The following is a 20,533-nucleotide window of genomic DNA, read 5'->3' as shown; positions in this document are numbered from 1 at the left end:
TTGTTCTAGCTGCTACGTCAATAATCTCTCAAAGTAAAAAACAATCAATCAATCATGAAATTGCAGTTTTTCTCATACATTTTTTTTTAGTTTTTACAAATGTTGGCTTTTTCAATAAAAATTTCTTGAAATTGACTTAACGAGTAGATTGTGAGTAATTTTTGAGAGGTTACACAGATTTTTTTTAATTGATTTGATTTATTTTGAGAAATTCAAGTTTTTTCTGGGTCCTGTTTAATTTGCACGCTATTTGATTATTTGGGTAGATGGTTCCCCCGTGGAAGTTAAAAAAACCTTTTTTGATTGCTGTTCTGATTTTGAATATAATGTTGAAGATTATTGATTTCTATTAAGTTTTGGGGAACTGATATGAAAACTTTGAAAAATATTTTTAACTTGGCAAAATGTTGCAGAAAACACGCACACACACACTTTTTGTAAATTAGGAAAAGTTTTTTTTTTGTGAAGATTTTTTTAAGTTCATTGGAAAATAATATAAATATTTGACTCATCTGGCCGGAAAGATTTTAACTGCCTTGTAAAACTTGATTCGTCGTGCTAGTTCTACGGCTTGAAGTTCTTCATCGAATAAAATGATAGATTGAAATAAATCCTAATTTTTTTCTATTTTTTCCGTGCAAAGCCGACGCCAACACTTACGTCACAGTGCTTTTCCTCCTCCTCCCACCCTTCCCCACCTTCCCAGCAAAGAACACAATGGAAAGTCACCGGGCACCTGAGCTTTTGCGCCGACGACGACGACGACGACGTTTTGCCGACGTCCCCCGCGCTTGTGGAAAATTTTCCACGACCTCCGACCACCTCCACTCTCTCTCTGTTCCAAGTCCAAACTCAGCGGAGGAAGGTTTGGGAGGCCAACTGTTTCGTGACGTCGCCGCCACCGTCGGAGATTGTACATTCCACGACGACGACGACGGCAGAGGTCCTGAATGAAAAAGGTCGGCGCGTGCGCCCTAGCGACTCGCCCCGAGAGTAAAAGCTCCGCGGCGTGGGACGCGCTTTCGGCAGGACAACACCGAAGTGCTGTTGCGTTGTTACCCGAGAGCTTCGGCCCGGAACCAGCAGGCACACGATTCATTCGCGTTTCATCCCTTCGACGAGACAGTACCGGAACGAACGTGTTACGCTAAGGCCAGAGCGCTGAGACGGCCAAGGAAGACAGACAGACGCGAGACGCGCGACGTTGGTCTGTCCCCGTGAGTGAGTGTGTGTCCCCCGGCGTGTGTGTCCGCCGCCCGTCATGGCCCAAGCGGGTCCAGCTTGCCCGCGTGAAGACGGTACCAACTTCGGTGGCAACAACACTCTTTCGAAAAAGGTCGCTAGAGGCTAGCAAGTGAGTGTGCGAAAGTGTAACGGAGAAGAAGAAAAAGTTACGACGGAACCTAGCGCAAAACACTTCCGGGAACAACCCCCCCGTTCGCGAGGATACACAGCGCACACCTGTCGAACGTGTCACCCGTCAAGTTGTCGCAAGTTCTGGAGTTCTAAGGTCTTCTGGCTGAGCTGTCCCCCCACCAAACGTGAACGCGCGCGTGAGTGTGAGTGAGTGAAGAACGGAATCAACAAAGGCAAAACCACTACCACCAGTCGGGTCGACGGGTGCAGCAGTGTTCAGTGTGGTGTTCAGCGGAACCGGAGATAGTGAAGAACGCGTGAAGAAGTGAGTGCGAAGCGAGCGGAAGAGGTTCTATTTTTATACACTAACAAGTCCGGGCTTGTGCAAGAGGAAGAAACGCAAACACACTCACACACAGCGTTACGCCGTAACGCCAGGAAGGAAAAGAGCAAGAGTTGTGTTGTGTGAGGCCCCCCTCCCGGTTGAAGAAGCTCCGGTGCGAGAAAAGAGTGTGTGGTTCGGTGAAGAAGAATCAATATCTAGGCGCTTGCGGGAGTTGGTCGTGTTGTTGTCGTGGACAAAGAAGTCCAACCGCGCGGTTCAGGTGGTCGCACCAACACACAATCAGGATAACAACGCTGGCAATCGATATCGGAAGTGTGCGCCGTGCAGAGGGAGAGAGGATTCACTGCGAGGTTGCGCCTAAAAATAGACTGCCGCGAGGCGACCTCTGGTGCGAGAAAACGGGAGGCGCGCTCAGCCCCCTTTGAACCTGTTGATTAACTTATTACGCGAGTTTGTGCGTGCAAGTGCGTGTGTTTTCGTGTGAAAGGCGCAAGGTCACCCCACCCGGTTGACCAACTCTCTATTGTACATAGACCCCCAAACCCCCCCAAGCGCAATGTTCCGCGAGGTTCTGCCCATTCTGGCGTACATGAGCGTCCTGTCCAGCACGTACTCGCTGCACATGGCACGGGACGCGTACCTCAAGGCACCGCCCCCACCCCCGCCCGCCTCCGCCCAGCAGCTCCTCGAAGAGCTGGACGACATGTCCGAGCTGCTGGCGGCGGAGAACGCCATCCCGGCGGCACCCCCCGGCCCAAACAACAACCCCCACCAGCAGCTGCTCCAGCAGCAGCAACAGCTGGCCGTCGGTGCAGCGATGCAACAGGCTCACCTCGGAATCGCCACGTCCTCCGGGGCCGCCTCCGGTGGGCCCCACGGCGTCGTCATCAACCACCTCACCAGTAACGAACTGCCCGAGCTGAGTCCGCCGCCGGTACGTCACCCCGTAGGTCCCCTCATCCAGCCGCGCGGTCTCCAGGAGCTGTTTGGCGTGCAGAGCAACTACGTCGGCCACAACAACCCGCACAACCTGCAGCAGCAGCAGCAGCGACCCCAGCAGCAGAACCGGAACGCCGCCGAACTGGTCGGCGACGATGACGACGAGGACGGCGCGGATCAACCGCTGGAGCAGCGAACTCCCGCCAACAACAAGCGATCGTCCTCGTCGTCGGCGAGCTCGTCCGGATCGTCCGGGGACAGCAGTGGGCAGAACGGTGGAGGAGGTGCGGGAGGAAGTGCTGGTGGCATGCCGTCGATTCCGCACGGCATGGCCAGCCAGCTGATGCTGCGCAGTGCCCGCGGACAGCGGCAGTACGACGTGCCGCAGATCGGTGAGTAAAACCGTAGTTGTGGGAGGACACATGCGCGACCGATTCTCAAGGTCCTGAGCGGGGAAGAATTTTTGCTGGCGCTTTACCTGGAATCCTGGAGCACGACCGTGAACGTTCATTACGGTGCTAATTGATGGATGTGATAAGTCAAGTTGGAATACAGATACTTTTCCATATAAACTGCTTCAATCAGTCACAGTTCATTGAATCAAGTTAAACAATAACAAAACTCTAACAAGATTTTGTCGCTAATACCAAGAAGACAAATATGCGTCCAGATTACCACTCAAAAATCTCAAGATTTTGAGCAAACCCTATTTTAAAATATTGCTATTTACGAAATTGCGAAATGTTTGAGGGCTGACACTTTAATCGTGTCCTAAAATATCATATTTTTGTAAAAACAATGACAATTTGCTTAAAAAAAAGCTGTACAAAGCGGTGAAATGCAGTCGATGTACAAATGTGTCGACAAAAAGTCAGAGGTTGGTGTGAGCACACACTTAATTTTATTTTAAATCTGTTTTGTTTTCGGGAAGTCTGCTAGATAAACATCACAAAAATCAGTGTTTTGTTGATAATGTCTATATATTGAGAAAGTGTCATGTTTTGAAAGCTTCAGCAAGTTTAAAATTTGAGACAATCACAAATGTTGTAAAAGTTTTGGGTAAACATTGTTTAAATGTATCGATTTATCGAAATCATTCCTAATTTGGTAAGTTTTTTCTCAGAATTCAATAAGTTTTTAATGATTGATAAAAAATTTACTGATTAAATTGAAAATTTCAAAAATTTACCAAAAATTTGCACAAATGGATAAGATTTTGATTTCTTTGTAATTTTTTTTGCAAGTTTTGGAATAAGTATTTATTTTCAAACATAAAGGAAGTTGAATTATTGCGTTACGAAAAACTCACCCTGTTCTGTTTTGTGTGGTTCATATTTCCTTCATTGTAGTTACATTATTTACAAAATTACCGTAATATTTTTTAAATAACTGCATTTTAAATTTAAAATCAGTTTGTATAATTCTTGTACAGCACAATTTAACTATGAAAATAAAAGAATCAAAAATGTACATAAATTACTTAATTTATTGAATTTGCATCAAGTTTTATCATTCCTGTATTAGAAAGTAAATTAAAAAACTGTGTTATGCGGAAAATAAGCTCCCATAGAATTGTTTCCATCCAAATATTTCTCGAAATTTTACGTTTATGTAATTCCTTTGTAAAGTTATCGGGCTTGTCTGCATTCTTGAGTTATATTTTTCACTTATTTGTTAATGATTTTTGCGTTTTAAGATTTTTTTGATCAGTGAATTGAGCTTTTCTTCGTAATAAAGAACTCTTAAACCTTTTTTAATTGTTTTCTAAGTCTTAATTAATGGTCAATGCCAAGTTTGATAATGCCAAAATAAGCTTAATTTTTTGTTTTCAGAGGTAGTAATTCTTTATGTTTTCGTAAATCAATTTTTCATAGAATATTTTTAGTAATTATTGATATTTATTTGAATTTTTTTTTTTCAAGTATATTTTTCCAAACAGTTTTTTTAAGAACTGGTCATACAGAATGGACATGTGAATATTTTAAAATCTGTATTTTGAGAAGTGTTTTTCTTATCAGGAATCAAAATAAATATGATGGAATTCATTTTTTTCTACGCTATTTTTTTGATTTTTTAAGGGATTAAAAAGGAGTGCTTTGCGCAAAAGTTAAAGATTTTGGAAAAATCTAACAAATTATCGCACAAAAAATTGGATTTAACTTTATATGCAAAATCAAAAGTTGCAATAAAAAATCCAAGTAAAAGGCATTTTTAAGTTGAAATTTTCCAAAAATAATCAGTTTTTGCAATTTTGAAAAAAGTGTAGTCATATAAATAAAATAGTATTTTCGAAAAATTTAGAATATTTTCTGGAATTTTCCGTTCCGTTTCCGTTTTCCGGTATTTTCCGGAATTTTGACATACTAGCCTGAAAATTTGAAATTATTTGGTTAAGGTTTAGTTGCTCCAGTTTTGATTATTTTGATCATATTTTAAGTTTCTTAAAGGTTTTCCGGGGAACAACTTTGTAGAACATCGCACAGTGCTAGGAGTTGATCCTGACAAGATACATGATGTTTTTTGGAGTTTACTTTTTTCGGCAAAATTTCAAAATATGTTCAAAAAAATTACCTGCGCTTTGCGATCTTCTACAAAGTTGTTTCCCAAATCAAAAACTATAAAAAAAAACTCTTACATGATACAATGTTATCGGGTTGAGGAAAACTTTGTAAAACAAGAGTTAAAAAGTGAAAAATGAATCAATTGTATTTATTGAAATTCCATTCTAACTTCAGATCCAAACTGGAGCATCTTAACCTTAACCAAATAAGCTCAAATTTTCAGGCTAGCTTTTTGGGTCATAGAAATTGAACACTTTTGTCTTTTTCATATATCCGTGAACCACGCTCATGCTGAGGGTTGTTGAAGTTTTTAAAAAAAATATGAAGATTTAGTTTTTCTCAGAGTTGGTACTCAATTTGCCCTCATTTTCAACTAACGATATATCAGAAACTGTTGGTTCGAAAATCAATGTTAAACATTGAAACTTAAGTCAAATCTTCTTCTCTTTTCGAATAAAAATAATTTTGTTATTTTTGAACCTAATGTTAATTTAAATGGGCTGAAAATGCTTATTTCGGATATCGCAAAATCTTACGATATTATATGAACTACTCAAATGTTGGAACAACACTTTTGCATAACAAAATTGATTTTTGACGGATTTTAAATATTAAAGGATTAGGGTAACGTTGGATTCAAGGGATTTATATCTTCTTTGAAATTTATGATTAATGACAAATTTTGTCATGTTTTACCTTTGTCATTTCCTCATGATTCATCTTTTTTTTTTTTTTTTTGCTATTTTATATTCTTATCCTAAAAATGTTAAGTTGAATTTTAATGTTGTTTTTTTTTTGTCTTTGGGATTGCTCAAAGTTACAATATCCATTTAAACATTTTTGTAAACTTTGTAAACTCACATTCTCAAATCCAAGAAATGGATTGTTAAATGTAAAAATCGTAAATTCCTTAAAATCCAATAAATTCTTGAGTGAACATAAATTTCAACAAAGAAAGCAATTTACAATATAAATGAAAAACTTATAAAATATAATTCTTCTGCTGTCAAAGATTTTTTAAGCTACAATTTCATGTTAACCCTCTACAACCCAACCCCGCCTTTAGACGGGCTTCGATTTGAAAAATCGCCAAAAATTAATTTTTCAACCAATTTTTAATCTTTAAAATGCATTGTAAAGAAGAACTCTTAGAATTTCAGAAAATTTATGGGTTGGAAGTTTTACTTGTTTTATGTGACTTTGCCAATGTTTTTAAAAATGTCTTTTTTTTAGGGGTCAACTTTGGCTGTGTTTTTTACTAACATGTCCTATGTTTTAAGTAAAAAGAAGTATGCAGTAATTTTTCTAGTGTCCTAAGCGATGCTTCTACGCATTTTTTTACAATTTAAATGATAATGGTGCCATTCTATACCAGAAAATGTGAAAAACAAGCAAAAAATTGGAAAAGTGACTGTAAAAACATGAAAAAAAATAGATAGGCAAAATGTAATGATAGGAGGTGGAAGAATAGGCCAAATACTACCAAAAACAAACATAAACTAAACAAGATAAATGCAAATTAAAATACTAAAAATAAAACAAGAAAAACATAAAACAAGAGAAGTAAAGTTTTTCGTAGAACAAAAGTTGCTCAAAATGACCTCCTGAACACGAGAAAAATAAAAATTTTCGAAAAAAAAAATTGGGCATTAGAGGGTTTACTGGTACGGAAAATGAACATAAGAATAAGTAAAATAAGAATTTTGCTAATGAATTCGTCCCTGAAAACATTTCCTGCTTAATTGTTTTGTCGTAATTTCCCAATCCTTCAACACATCAACCATGATTGGCCCTCATGAATTCCAAATCTCAAACGAGCTCGCATTCCTCCAAACTCCACAAATGCCTTTCAATATTAATCAACATTCTCGTGCTCTCTGCAAAATACCACGCCATCAATCCCTGCGTTTTTTACCCCCCAAATGTAGACCTCATCCTTAACAACAGGCCGTCGGCATTTTGACCGCCGGGAGGCGAAACCGAAAGTAAAAGGCCAACGGAATCCTCCCGGTGTGTGTATGTGTGGGTTAATTTTTCATCTGTTTTCCGTCCGAAACAGCACAGAGCAGGTCCTCCTCCTTCCGGGAAGGTCAGCATCGGCAGTCTGTTTTATTTCTCATCAGGAAACAATTCCACACGGGGCACGGCGCTTTTCGCCTAATTGGGGTGTGCGGGGCTCATAAACATCTTCATCATCGGCCAGTTTGATTGCCCGGTTGATTAGTCGAGAGAAAGAAGGAGCATTGTTTTATGGTTTCTGGGAGAAGAATCTTCGAACACAACAGGTTGCTGCTGCCGCCGGACATGAGTCGGTGCAAAAATAATAATAAAAAAAAGGTTCTAAGGATGCAGATGTGCCTTGGCGAGGACATTTTCGCTGGCGTTTGCGCATGCTTGAGCTTCGTCAAGGCTGAATTCTTGCTGGCTGGCTGTGGCTGAACGGAAGGAACAGCAGTTCCGGCGGCATGGCGGGGAACGATGATGCCATTTTCATGATGTTTAATGATTTTTTTTATTAATATACTTATGATTTACCAAAACACTTGCCAAACTAATTTCGAATCTTTCAGAACTTACAGAAGTTATGCCTTCCAAATCCTTCAAGTTTTTTTTTAAACATTTAAGTCTTCCATATGTTTCAAAACTCCTCCTTTAAGATAAAAATTTATTTATGATCTCATAATTTCAAATGGGTCTTCTACTTTCAAGTCAACTTCCAAGTCTTCCCAATCTTCCAAGTCTTCTTAATTTTCCAAATCTGATAAGTCTTCGAATTCCTCCAAGTCTTCTATATCTTCAAAGTCTTCCGAATTTTCCAAGTTTTCCAAATCTTCCAAGTCTTCAACATCTTCAAAGTCTTCCAATCCTTCCATATCTTTCAAGTCTTCCAAGTCTTCCAAATCTTTCAAGTTTTCCAAATCTTTCAAGTTTTCCAAATCTTTCAAGTCTTCCAAATTTTCCAAGTCTTCCAAATTTTCCAAGTCTTCCAAGTCTTCCAAATTTTCCAAGTTTTCCAAATCTTTCAAGTCTTCCAAGTGTTCTAAATCTTCCAAGTCTTCCAAATCTTTCAAGTTTTCCAAATCATTCAAATTTTCCAAATCTTTCAAGTTTTCCAAATCTTCCAAGTCTTCCAAATCTTCCAAATATTTCAAATCTTTCAAGTCTTCCAAATCTTTCAAGTCTTCCAAATCTTCCAAGTCTTCGAATTCTTCCAAAACTTCCAAGTCTTTTTAATCTTCCAAGTCTTCTAAACCTTCCAAGTCTTCCAATTCTTCCAAGCCTTCAAATTCTTACAAGTCTTTCTCATGTTCCAAATCTTTCAAATCTTCCTCCAAAACCTAAACTCTAATCACTTTCTTCACATTATACATTACGCCATATTACACACTTAACACTAAATACTCACTTTCACCAACAGAACACATTTCAGCTAGTGATAGATTTCAGTGAAGCTTTAAATTTTACGTCCTGAATAGAGATGAAAATCCCATTTCCTTTGCAGTCTTCCTATTGTCACACGTTTTCCAAGCTATTTCTTCACAATCTTCAAAGTCATTTTTTCTTTGTTCAAGTGATCCATGTTAGAAAAATTCTACATTCTATTCTCACCAAACACTGCTTACACTTAACAATAATATTTTTTAAATTCACTTTCACTCACAAAACTCATCTCAACCGTGCAAATCTTTCAGTGAAGCCTCAAATCTGACGTCCCGATTAGAGATGAAAATCCCAAATTTTGTTAACCTTCCACGAACCACCTTCCCCCAGGATCATCACAATTGATGACCTTACTGGAAGCCAACTTCCCGAATCCCAGTTTTCCCACACATCCAATTAGGGCCGATAATCTTTTCGCGCTGTGCTTGCCAATAAGTTCTGCCCAGGCTTAGCAATCTTTTCCCCGCTCCGCGCTTGACAGCAAATAAATTGGCAGGTTCAGATAAGCTGTTCCGTTTCCGCCCGGCAGAAAACCGCACCGCCGGAATCTACACCGTCCAATAAACGTCACGGGCGTAATCCACGTGGGGCACGAAGAAGCTTTACAGCGAAGTTTCCGGACAATTTTGCTTGCTCGGTGAACTTTTAACCTTTTGGCTGGGTACTGTAGCGAGGGTGGCGTTGAAAACGCCGAAATGTATGCAATTTGCTTCTATGACCATTGAAAAAGAAGTGTTGCCTAACTTTAGGCTATTTCATTAAGGCAACGCCATCTATTGAGGAAAAATCCTCCTAAATGTAGACAATTCAACGCCACCTTCCGGCACGGTAGCCAATCTCCAGCAAACTCAGAAAATATGAATAGAACAACTTTCCCCCCGACTAGAAATTGCCAAGGAAAAGTACTTTCCGCAAAAGTTGACCCGGTCGTGACGACGCCGCCTTGTTGACACACTCGTCACTCGCAGCGTCGCCACCTGTGGCCACCTGTTTGTTGCACCGGCGGTGGTGCAATCCGGACGTGACGATATTAAACCACTTTTGCTGCAAGAGGAACAACACTGCGTGACATAAATTGCGGAACTCGCAAGCTTTACTTGTGCGATCACTAAAGTGATTTGCAAAATTGATTGCTTTTGCAACGTGCTGCGTACTTTCAGGCGTATTGGAGCGTGTTTTTTTTTTGTGGGAATGCGCCTGAAGGTAGGTTTCTAAAGTTTGTAAAATTATAAAAATTGAACCGCTTTTTGCGTGGTTTGGACACCAATTCCAGGAAACGAGCCCCGGAGGGCAATGTGTCGTGTCATGCCGTAAATTTCCGTTTGCCAGGTGCGTTCCCGAGGGGAATTCTGCAGGTGTGGCAGATGGCTGCCCGTCAATGGTGTGTGTGTGTGTGTGTGACAGGGAGCTGTTAGAGTGGTTCCGAGCAGGTGGAATGATCTGGCGGGTCGTTAAAATTGCAATCGATTAGAGTGTGATGTAAGGAAAGCATGTGAGCAATTTTTGCTCTACTTTTCCGACAGGGGGAAGTACTCGTTGAGTGATGTAATGAGGAGTAATTTTCTGGATAAATATTTATAAGTCTCTGTGGGAATAACATTCTTTCCATCAACAGATTAGGGTGGTTCGAACTAACGAAAATTGCAGAAAAACAACACAAGTTAAGCAATAAATTTTAAAAATTGTTCAAGAACCACCCTGGTCAGTGGAAATATTTCGTATCCACTTTACTCGATCCAACTTTTCTATGTGCGTGAGTGTTCCATGTGTGTGTGAGCCACACATGTAGGTGTAGTTGCTCTGCCAATTGTTAATGGATTCTCGGAAGCAAAAGCCAGCAGGTAGTCACACCTGAATTGTTTTGCCTGCCGTCTGTCAGAGTGGTAAGTTGAGAAAATTGAGTTGGCAGAACCAGGTGACTGGTCCTGAGCTGAAACAAATGCTCGCTCTATTGCGCACTATTTGCTTCAGACGATTAGTTTTGAGGGGACTGAAATGATGCAGCATTTAAACAGTCAGGAGATTTTCCATTCAAGTTTTTTGAATCTTCCAAGTCTTCTAAATCTTTCAAGTCTTCTAAATCTTCCAAGTTTTCTGAATATTTCAAGTTTTCTGAATCTTTCAAGTTTTCTGAATTTTTCAAGTCTTCTAAATCATCCAAGCCTTCTAAATCTTCCAAGTTTTCTGAATCTTCCAAGTCTTCTAAATCTTTCAAGTTTTCTGAGTCTTTCAAGTCTTCTGAATCTTCCAAGCCTTCTAAATCTTCCAAGTCTGGAGTTTTTTTTTAAAAAGGACCAATAAACCAAATTTTCAATTTTTGCTTTTTGGGTGTTTTTTAATACCCCTGACTCAAGGCGGTTCTAAAAACACCCAAAAAGCAAAAACTGGAAAATTGGTTTATTGGACCTTTTCAAAAAAAAACTCCAGAAGTCTTCTAAATCTTCCAAGTTTTCTGAATCTTCCAAGTCTTCTAAATCTTCCAAGTTTTCTGAATCTTTCAAGTTTTCTGAATCTGTCAAGTTTTCTGAATCTTCCAAGTCTTCTAAATCTTCCAAGTCTTCGAAATCTCCCAAGTCTTCTAAATCTTTCAAGTTTTCTGAATCTTTCAAGTCTTCTGAATCTTCCAAGTCTTCTGAACCTTCCAAGTCTTCTGTATCTTCCAAGTCTTATAAATCTTCCAAGTTTTCTGATTCTTTCAAGTTTTCTGAATCTTCCAAGTTTTCTGAATCTTCCAAGTTTTCTGAATCTTTCAAGTTTTCTGAATCTTTCAAGTTTTCTGAATCTTCCAAGTCTTCTAAATCTCCCAAGTCTTCTAAATCTTTCAAGCCTTCTAAATCTTTCAAGTTTTCTGAATCTTCCAAGTCTTCTAAATCTTCAAAGTTTTCTGAATCTTTCAAGTTTTCTGAATATTCCAAGTCTTCTGAATCTTTCAAGTCTTCTGAATCTTCCAAGTCTCTAAACTTTCCAAGTCTTCTGAATCTTCCATGTATTCTAAATCTTCCAAGTCTTCTAAGTCTTCCAAGTTTTCGGAATTTTTCAAGTCTTCTAAGTCTTCCAAGCCTTCCAAATCTTCTAAATCTTCCAAGTTTTCGAAATCTTCAAAATTTTCTTTATCTTTCAAGTCCTAAAATTTCCCAAGTCTTCTAAATTTTTCAAGTCTTCTTAATCTTCCAAGTCTTCTAAACCATCCATGTCTTTTAAATCTTCCAAGACTTTAAATTCCAAAATCTATCAGTATCAGTATCAGTATCACTGTCACTGTCACTATCACTATCACTATCACTATCACTATCACTATCACTATCACTATCACTATCACTATCACTATCACTATCACTATCACTATCACTATCACTATCACTATCACTATCACTATCACTATCACTATCACTATCACTATCACTATCACTATCACTATCACTATCACTATCACTATCACTATCACTATCACTATCACTATCACTATCACTATCACTATCACTATCACTATCACTATCACTATCACTATCACTATCACTATCACTATCACTATCACTATCACTATCACTATCACTATCACTATCACTATATCACACACTCAAATTTGTATGCACAATTTCACTTGAAAATAGGCATCAACTGTGGAAAACTTCCTGTTATGCCTTTAATTTGACGTCTGGTATAAAGATGAAAACTCTAATTTTACAACTTTAAAAGAATAAGCAATAGGTAATTTCAATAATGAAGTCCGTTTCTGAAATCAAATTTTCGCCGACCAGAAAAAAAACACTTTTGTTTAAATTTACGCTTGGGAGATTCATCAAGTAAGATTTACAAGGTACGACGATTATTTTATTGACTTTGAAATGACTTCAATGGATATTGTGTATCATTTTGAGGAAGTATCGATGGGTTGTTAAGTAACAGTAGCTAAACATTAGAGTCCGTTTTTACAGCAAATGTTCTTCCGATCAGCAAATGTCTTCCTACATAACATTGCTGCTTGAAATTGGCTTGAAAGATCAAGCAAGTTATAGGTATCTATGAGATAAAACTTTGTTTTTCCCTAGTTCCAAGAATGACTTCCGTCTTTGAACATCTCTTAGGCTGCCAAAACCCGCCCCGAGTGAACGCTCTCGTAACTGCTCTGCCCAAGCTCGTCTCCATCATTAGCTCTTCACTACTCAAACCCACTTTGATCCACCCACGCACCCGAAGAGTTGGCAGCGCTCCTCCGCCATTAGGCTGCTGGCCAGCCAAATTTATGACCCCGGGACGCCATCATTCATTACAGAGGGGCCCCCTCGGTTTTGGCACACGAACGGGCCTAGACTTTCGCTCGATCCCCCACGCGTGGCAGCCAACTTCCGGAAGTCGACGACTCCCACTGGACTGCAAGTGAAACTCCGATTAATCGCAGGCTTCTGGGAAGATGGCGCCGCGAGAGCAAAAGCTAGAACGTCGTCCCCGATCGATCAATAATAATTCAACCTTCTCCCGTGCGCGCACGGAGCCAACAGCCGATTAACTTTTTCTTCAGCGTGTCTACCTGTACTCCGACGCTCAAGTGTTTGTGTGTGACTAACGAGAAACGACCTGAGCAGCAACAACTTTTCCATCAAATTCAGTTGGAAAGTTTATCGCTCAACGGTGATGCGCACCAGAGGAGAGGGAAAAAAATTACGGACAAAACATCATCATCATCCATCTTTTGCGACGTCGTCTTGGGCAGCAGCAGAACTCGTGTTCAGGAAGCATGTCAAGAGAGAGAGGAGGACACCTTGACAAGATAGCGCTTGCCGGGATACCAATCAACGGGGTGAAACTTGTGCCCGGGAAGTTTGCAAGAGTCCTTGAGCGCGCTCCACGTGCCACATCCAATTGTGACAGTTGGCTGGCGCGAGGTCACACGCTAGGTCAAGCAAGCAGTTTTGAAGCTTCAAAGCTGCTTGACTTTACAACGCCTGAATGCATGCATTCAGGCGTTATCTGTTGAACAAGTGACAGATTGACAGTTGACAGAATACTTACTCAGATTGGCTCCAACTAACTTCACTAATTCTATAAGTACTTACCTGAAAATGTTCGAGCTTGCACTAAATTGAGCAAAGGGTGCCTTGACTTTGAAGTCCGTAATTGAAGTGAGCTTACAAGAAACTTTTCGGAATTCCTCGACCTTGAAGTCCTTACTTGAAATCAATATTCTCCAGAGCGAATAACTCATCTTCTTACTTACTATCCCTATCAGACGTAAGGTCAGCCGGATTACAAAGTTCGAACGACCAACCTGGGATTACCAGAGTCTGGCGAAAGTTAAACTTCAAGGTCAACACTTGGAACAATGTACCAAGAAAGCACACACCCCTCCTAACAAGCGCTTCCAATGTTACAAATTGCAATCAGCCTGGACAAACACCAGCCACTTGCTGCTGCTGCTGACGTCAATCAGCTGCGGCGGTGGAAATCACCGCCGCCGCACACACACAACATTTGTCGCGCTCACTTAATTATACATCGATAATGTAGCACGGCGTACATTCCATCATCCTCCGGCCGCTTCCACCACCCCCCATTAGCAATCAAATTAATTAAATTGCCATTCTGAACAGCGTCGAATTCCACCAGAGCAGTGTTGCCGTGGAATTCACACAACTCCACGTGCCGGAGTAATGAATAAGTTGAATTCCGGCCACGTGCCGAGCGCGCGGTTTCGTCCCGAAAAATTGACGAGGCAGTGTTGCCAGCCGTGGTGGAATTAGTACGTTGGTGCGGTTGTGTTAGTCTAAAACATTGTTGTGGGGGAAGATTGAGCAGTAGTAAGTTTCTAATTAAAAAGCAGACTTCTGGGAAGAGTCGTTCGGGGTGGTGCGAAATTGATTAAGGACTTTGAAGATGGGATCAATTTGAAAACTTTTGAATTGAATTAAAATGCGTGTTTGACAGAAAAAAAAATAATGGTAATATTCATCAGGAAATGGTGACAGATTTTGTGAATTATTAATATTACTCTAAAAAATGATTAATTTTCACCAGATTTTGAGAACAATTCATCAGGTTCACATTTTTACACATTTTTTTATGTAATATTACTCAAAAAATATGTAATATTCATGCAACCAAATTTTAAACTATCCAAAATTCCACTTTTTTCTGTGTTTGATAAATATTGAAATCAAGCGTTACAAACTCATAAAAAACATTCCATAATATTTTGGTCTGACAATTGCAGCCTGACGGTTTTAAAAATTTAATGTCAAAAGGATTTTTATGTACAATTGAACGCCCGATTTCATTGCGTTCAGCATTCCAAAACGTTTTTCGTAAAAATAATTACAAAAATATTTTCAAAAAATCTGGCATTTTTTGTTATTTGACTGTATTTTTTTGGCAAATTTCATTTTATTTGAAATTAAATGTACTTTCCGAATCTGCAATAAGTCAGTTTTTAATTTGGAACATTTTTTTTTACATTTCAAAACTTCTTGTTTTTAGCAAGATTATTTTTTAGAGCATAGCAATATTCTGCAAAATTGTAGAGTAGACAATTACAAAAAAAGTTGATTAATTAGTTCATTAAGTTACTTTTTTGTATCTCTTTTTTTCATTGTCCGTGTCTGTCGCGAGTGATTTTGAACAACCATAATCAACGACGACCAACCTTTCAAAACATTTTTTCGTAAAATTGTTAAAACTCGTGATAGTTACAAGCAAACCACTTATGTTTGCATATCAAAATTTATGTTATTGTCTGTAAAACCCTGCAAAGAAAGCAAAAACACGAAATTTCAAGATAAAATTTTTTGTTACATATGAAAATATGACCCTTCTGGGTTATTGCAGATTCTAAAAGTACATTAAATTTCACATAAAAGGTCTTTTTCTAAAATATAAAGTTTATCGAAAAAGTGTAGAGTTTTTAAAAATATTTTTTTTGTGTTTATCGATGTAAAATACGTTTTTTCGGAATTCTGAGTCAAATCGGACTTCCAAAATATCCAAACCAAGCCATCAATATTTCATGCTGAAAATTATTAAAAACACGAATTTTTCAATATTTTTCATGAATCTTTCATTCATTTGGTTTTAAGGATATCCTAACATCAATCTACAAAACTTCTTTTTTGAAGACAAAATAAATGTTTTTTTCACACATTTATTCTAGAATAATTTTGCTTGTAACAAGTATCTATATTACAATCTATATTACTTGTAACAAGTATCTAAACATGTTTTCATGAATTTAAGAACTTCTGCGAAGATTTTTTTTTAATTTCTTAGAAAATGAGCACAAAAAAAACATTTTGATTGATAGCAAAAATTAAAAAGCAAGAGGAAAAATGTTTTTTTTTTTTGAGTCCATCAGATACTACTGTTGTTTTAATTTCTGCTACGATCATTATTAAATACCACAATCTGAGGTTGCATTGTATTTCAAACTATATTCGACCAGAAAGACTTGTAAGTTTTTATTTTAAATTCCTTTGAAAAAATCCCAAAAAATGTTTGATTCTCTGAATTCATAAACTTTCTAATAAATTTGGTTCTAAGTTTTTGGTTACGTTAAATTAACAAAAAGTTCAAAATTTGTTCAAATTCATATTTTTATTTTTATTTATTGATGTCACCACATTTTTGTTGTAACATAATTCAACAAATTTAAACAATTTCTAACAAACTTATTCTACTGCAAAATCAAAGGATATTTTTAAATTTTGCTTCAGTTACACTTAAAAGCTGTAACCTAATAGAGCAATTCTCTACGAAATCGGTCTTTTTTCTTCAATTTTAATTTTTGTATTTTTTAATCCGGCTGAAACTTTTTTGGTGCCTTCGGTATGCCCAAAGAAGCCATTTTGCATCATTAGTTTGTCCATATAATTTTCCATACAAATTCGGCAGCTGTCCATACAAAAATGATGTATGAAAATTCAAAAATCTGTATCTTTTGAAGGAATTTTTTGATCGATTTGGTGTCTTCGGCAAAGTTGTAGGTATGGATACGGACTACACTGGAAAAAATACACGGTAAAAAATTTGGTGATTTTTTATTTAACTTTATCACTAAAACTTGATTTACAAAAACACTATTTTTAATTTTTTTATTTTTGATATGTTTTAGAAGACATAAAATGCCAACTTTTCAGAAATTTCAGGTTGTGCAAAAATCACTGACCGAGTTATGAATTTTTTAATCAATACTGATTTTTCAAAAATCGAAATTTTGGTCGTAAAATTTTTCAACTTCATTTTCGATGTAAAATCAAATTTGCAATCAAAAGTACTTTACTAAAATTTTGATAAAGTGCACCGTTTTCAAGTTATAGCCATATTTAAGTGACTTTTTGAAAATAGTCGCAGTTTTCATTTTTAAATTAGTGCACATGTTTGCCCAGTTTTGAAAAAATTTTTGAAAAGCTGAGAAAATTCTCTATATTTTGCTTATTTGGACTTTGTTGATACGACCTTTAGTTGCTGAGATATTGCAATGCAAAGGTTTAAAAACAGGAAAATTGATGTTTTCTAAGTTTCACCCAAACAACCAACCATTTTCTATCGTCAATATCTCAGCAACTAATGGTCCGATTTTCAATGTTAATATATGAAACAATTGTGAAATTTTCCGATCTTTTCGAAAAAAATATTTTTGGAATTTTCAAATCAAGACAAACATTTTAAAAGGGCGTAATATTGAATGTTTGGCCTTTGTGAAATGTTAGTCTTGATTTGAAAATTCCAAAAATATTTTTTTCGAAGAGATCGGAAAATTTCACAAATGTTTCATATATTAACATTGAAAATCGGACCATTAGTTGCTGAGATATTGACGATAGAAAATGGTGGGTTGTTTGGGTGAAACTTAGAAAACATCAATTTTCCTGTTTTTAAACCTTTGCATTGCAATATCTCAGCAACTAAAGGTCGTATCAACAAAGTCCAAATAAGCAAAATATAGAGAATTTTCTCAGCTTTTCAAAAATATTTTTTCAAAACTGGGCAAACATGTGCACTAATTTAAAAATGAAAACTGCGACTATTTTCAAAAAGTCACCTAAATATGGCTATAACTTGAAAACGGTGCACTTTATCAAAATTTCAGTAAAGTACTTTTGATTGCAAATTTGATTTTACATCGAAAATGAAGTTGAAAATTTTACGACCAAAATTTCGATTTTTGAAAAATCAGTATTGATTAAAAATTCATAACTCGGTCAGTGATTTTTTGCACAACCTGGAAATTTCTGAAAAGTTGGCATTTTATGCCTTCTAAAACATATCAAAAAATAAAAAAAATTAAAAATAGTGTTTTTTTGTAAATCAAGTTTTAGTGATAAAAAGTTAAATAAAAAAAACACCAAATTTTTTTTACCGTGTATTATTTTTTTCCAGTGTAGTCCGTATCCATACCTACAACTTTGCCGAAGACACCAAATCGATCAAAAAATTCCTTCAAAAGATACAGATTTTTGAATTTTCATACATCATTTTTGTATGGACAGCTGCAGAATTTGTATGGAAAATTATATGGACAAACTAATGATGCAAAATGGCTTCTTTGGGCATACCGAAGGCACCAAAAAAGTTTCAGTCGGATTAAAAAATACAAAAAAAAATCGAATGACCGAAATCCTAGAGAACTGCTCAATAACTAAATTTTACTGTTTCAATTGTAAAATTGTCCAGAGATTCCCACAAAGCAGTCAGTTTCTAATTCCAACTTATTTTCATTTAAAAATCATGACACTTTGAAAACATAAATAAAATGATTTTTATCAATGTTTTATAATTGTAAATAAATTTCTTTTCAAACATTTCAGAAATTTATGAAATCCTCATTATGATGTTATTATAGTAATTATCTACATATTAAGCTCAATTCCATTTATATGTTTCAATTATAAAAAATTTCAATATATTGTTGCAACCTTGGCAATAAATGTCATCGTGGTTTACGGGACATCAAATGTCATCAAAATAAATTTCAGGAAAAAAAGTCGGAGAAAAACATGAGAAGTCATTTTTTCATGAAGAAAATTGCTAAAAATGTCCTCCTAAACATGCCAAATTAAAAAAAAAAATGAGCAAAATCGGTCATCATTTACTCGAAGGTGAAGTTTGTATGGGAAAAATTGAAAAAAAATGTATGGAAAACTCAACTTTCTTACGGTTTAGTCTGCACGGTTCGCTACTTCAATCTAAATATTCCAAAAGTGAGATTCTTATTGAAAACTTAATGCTCTTTGTACAACATACCAAAGCTGTAAAACCTGATCCTGAAAAGTTATTAACGATTTTAAAAAGTCATTTTTGTATGGAAAAAAAATCACTAACTTCAGGCTCGGATATCAATGGATTAATCTAATACAACTTTACTCAAAATTTGCAAAGATGCTTAAAATAACCAAAAAAAAACATATTTCGCTTGTGGAGCAGGGAGTCATTTTTTCTGGGCACTCTAGTGGATAATTATCCATTAAAAAAAAACATGCGTTCTCGGAATTTTAGAATGGCCCTTTTATAGGAAACATCAATTACAATTTACAGGAATAAAAACATGAATGATCCGTGAATAATCTACAATTAGTAATTTACCTAGTTTTCAGAATTGCTTAGTACTGTTTAAAAATATATTCTCACAAAAAAATGAGCTTATTGTGAAAATCGACGAAAAATTCCATTTTTTTAACCATCCTATTTTGGATAGGAGCACCCTAATCGCAAAAAAGGGGTCTAATTATTTGTGAAGAAAAATTCCCACTCCAAATTTCAGCCAAATCAGAGCACTTTTGATTTGTGGACTTCCTGTTTGACGTGAAATGGCTCATACAACAACAAAAAAAAACATAATCAACATCATTTAATTTTATTTAAAAAAAATCTGTGGTCAAAAAGTTGTTTGTTTGTCTCAACGACAAAATCTGATAGATTTGGTTTTGAAAATTCACATATTTGCGTTATGAAAACCAAATCTTCCAGGCATGAAAAACACTTTGGCTTAAGAAAAGTTATGACAAATTTTTTTTTTTTGTTATTTATTGACAATTTATTCAAATCATTTAATTTTTATTAAAGTATTATTGTAATGTCGAAAAATAATATAAATAATATATTTTTTTTTTTCTTTTTTCTTCAACGAACCATAGATCGAATCAACAATTAAGTTCACTCATTTTGTTTTTTTTTTAAGTTTTTAAACAATTTTTTCGATTTTGAAGATCTTTTATCAAAGATTAGATTTTTTAGATGGAATTTTTCTGAAAATGTTTAAACTAAATTTGAAAGTCATTAAATATTGTAAGGTAATTAGGAAATATCTCTTTATAGTAATCAACTAATTTTGATAAAAATTTGAATTTTATTTTAAGCACATTGACATTGACTGACTTGAGCAAGAAATTAGATTAACATTCTTGCAAATAGTTAGTTCTTCATCGATTCCAAGCACACTCATTCCTCAACATCCTCAGACTCGAAAGCTACCAGCAATGATTTTAATTAAATATCATCACTTTGTTCTCCACGCTTGGAACGTGACCGGTTGCAAAACCATCTCCGGGACTTGGAACGCCAGAAGAGCAGTGTGTTGTGAGATGTTAACATATCGTTCTTCTTCTTTTTTATTGGGTTTATTTAGCCTCATCAGGCACTCCCACGCGTGGGCGAAAAAAGTCCTTCTTTTCGCTGGAAAGCGTTTGCCTTCATTGCCTCTGGGTACTTTTAGATGTGCTACAGTGAGCCTTCGATTATGTTTTTCGTAATTTGTGTTATCTCAAAAAATAAATAAGAAATTGTTGTTCGACGTGAGACTACTCTTTCGGTTTTACATTTTGCATTTGCTACTTTACAAACAAATCTTATTCCGAAGCCCACTGTAGTCCCAAATGTGTCAGAAAACGATAAAAGGATCCTCATT

The 20,533-nt window shown here is 36.7% G+C and overlaps 1 protein-coding gene across 1 annotated transcript in view; it reads left to right on the top strand.

Moving 5' to 3' along the window:
- The first annotated feature begins 1,089 nt into the window (after nucleotides 1-1,089).
- The window catches only part of LOC6046619 (protein doublesex), a 125,649-nt gene continuing 106,205 nt past the window's right edge, over nucleotides 1,090-20,533 (top strand). Inside the window, exon 1 of the mRNA XM_038252696.1 lies at nucleotides 1,090-3,033. Within this exon, the coding sequence (XP_038108624.1) occupies nucleotides 2,259-3,033 (775 nt within the window). The 5' untranslated portion in view covers nucleotides 1,090-2,258. The remainder of the gene's footprint in view (nucleotides 3,034-20,533) is intronic.

Source organism: Culex quinquefasciatus, chromosome 2, assembly GCF_015732765.1.
Source record: "Culex quinquefasciatus strain JHB chromosome 2, VPISU_Cqui_1.0_pri_paternal, whole genome shotgun sequence".
In the NCBI taxonomy this organism is placed as follows: Eukaryota; Metazoa; Arthropoda; class Insecta; order Diptera; family Culicidae; genus Culex; species Culex quinquefasciatus.
Note: the sequence above shows the minus strand (reverse complement) of the source record. Positions and strands in the feature narration are given on the sequence as shown.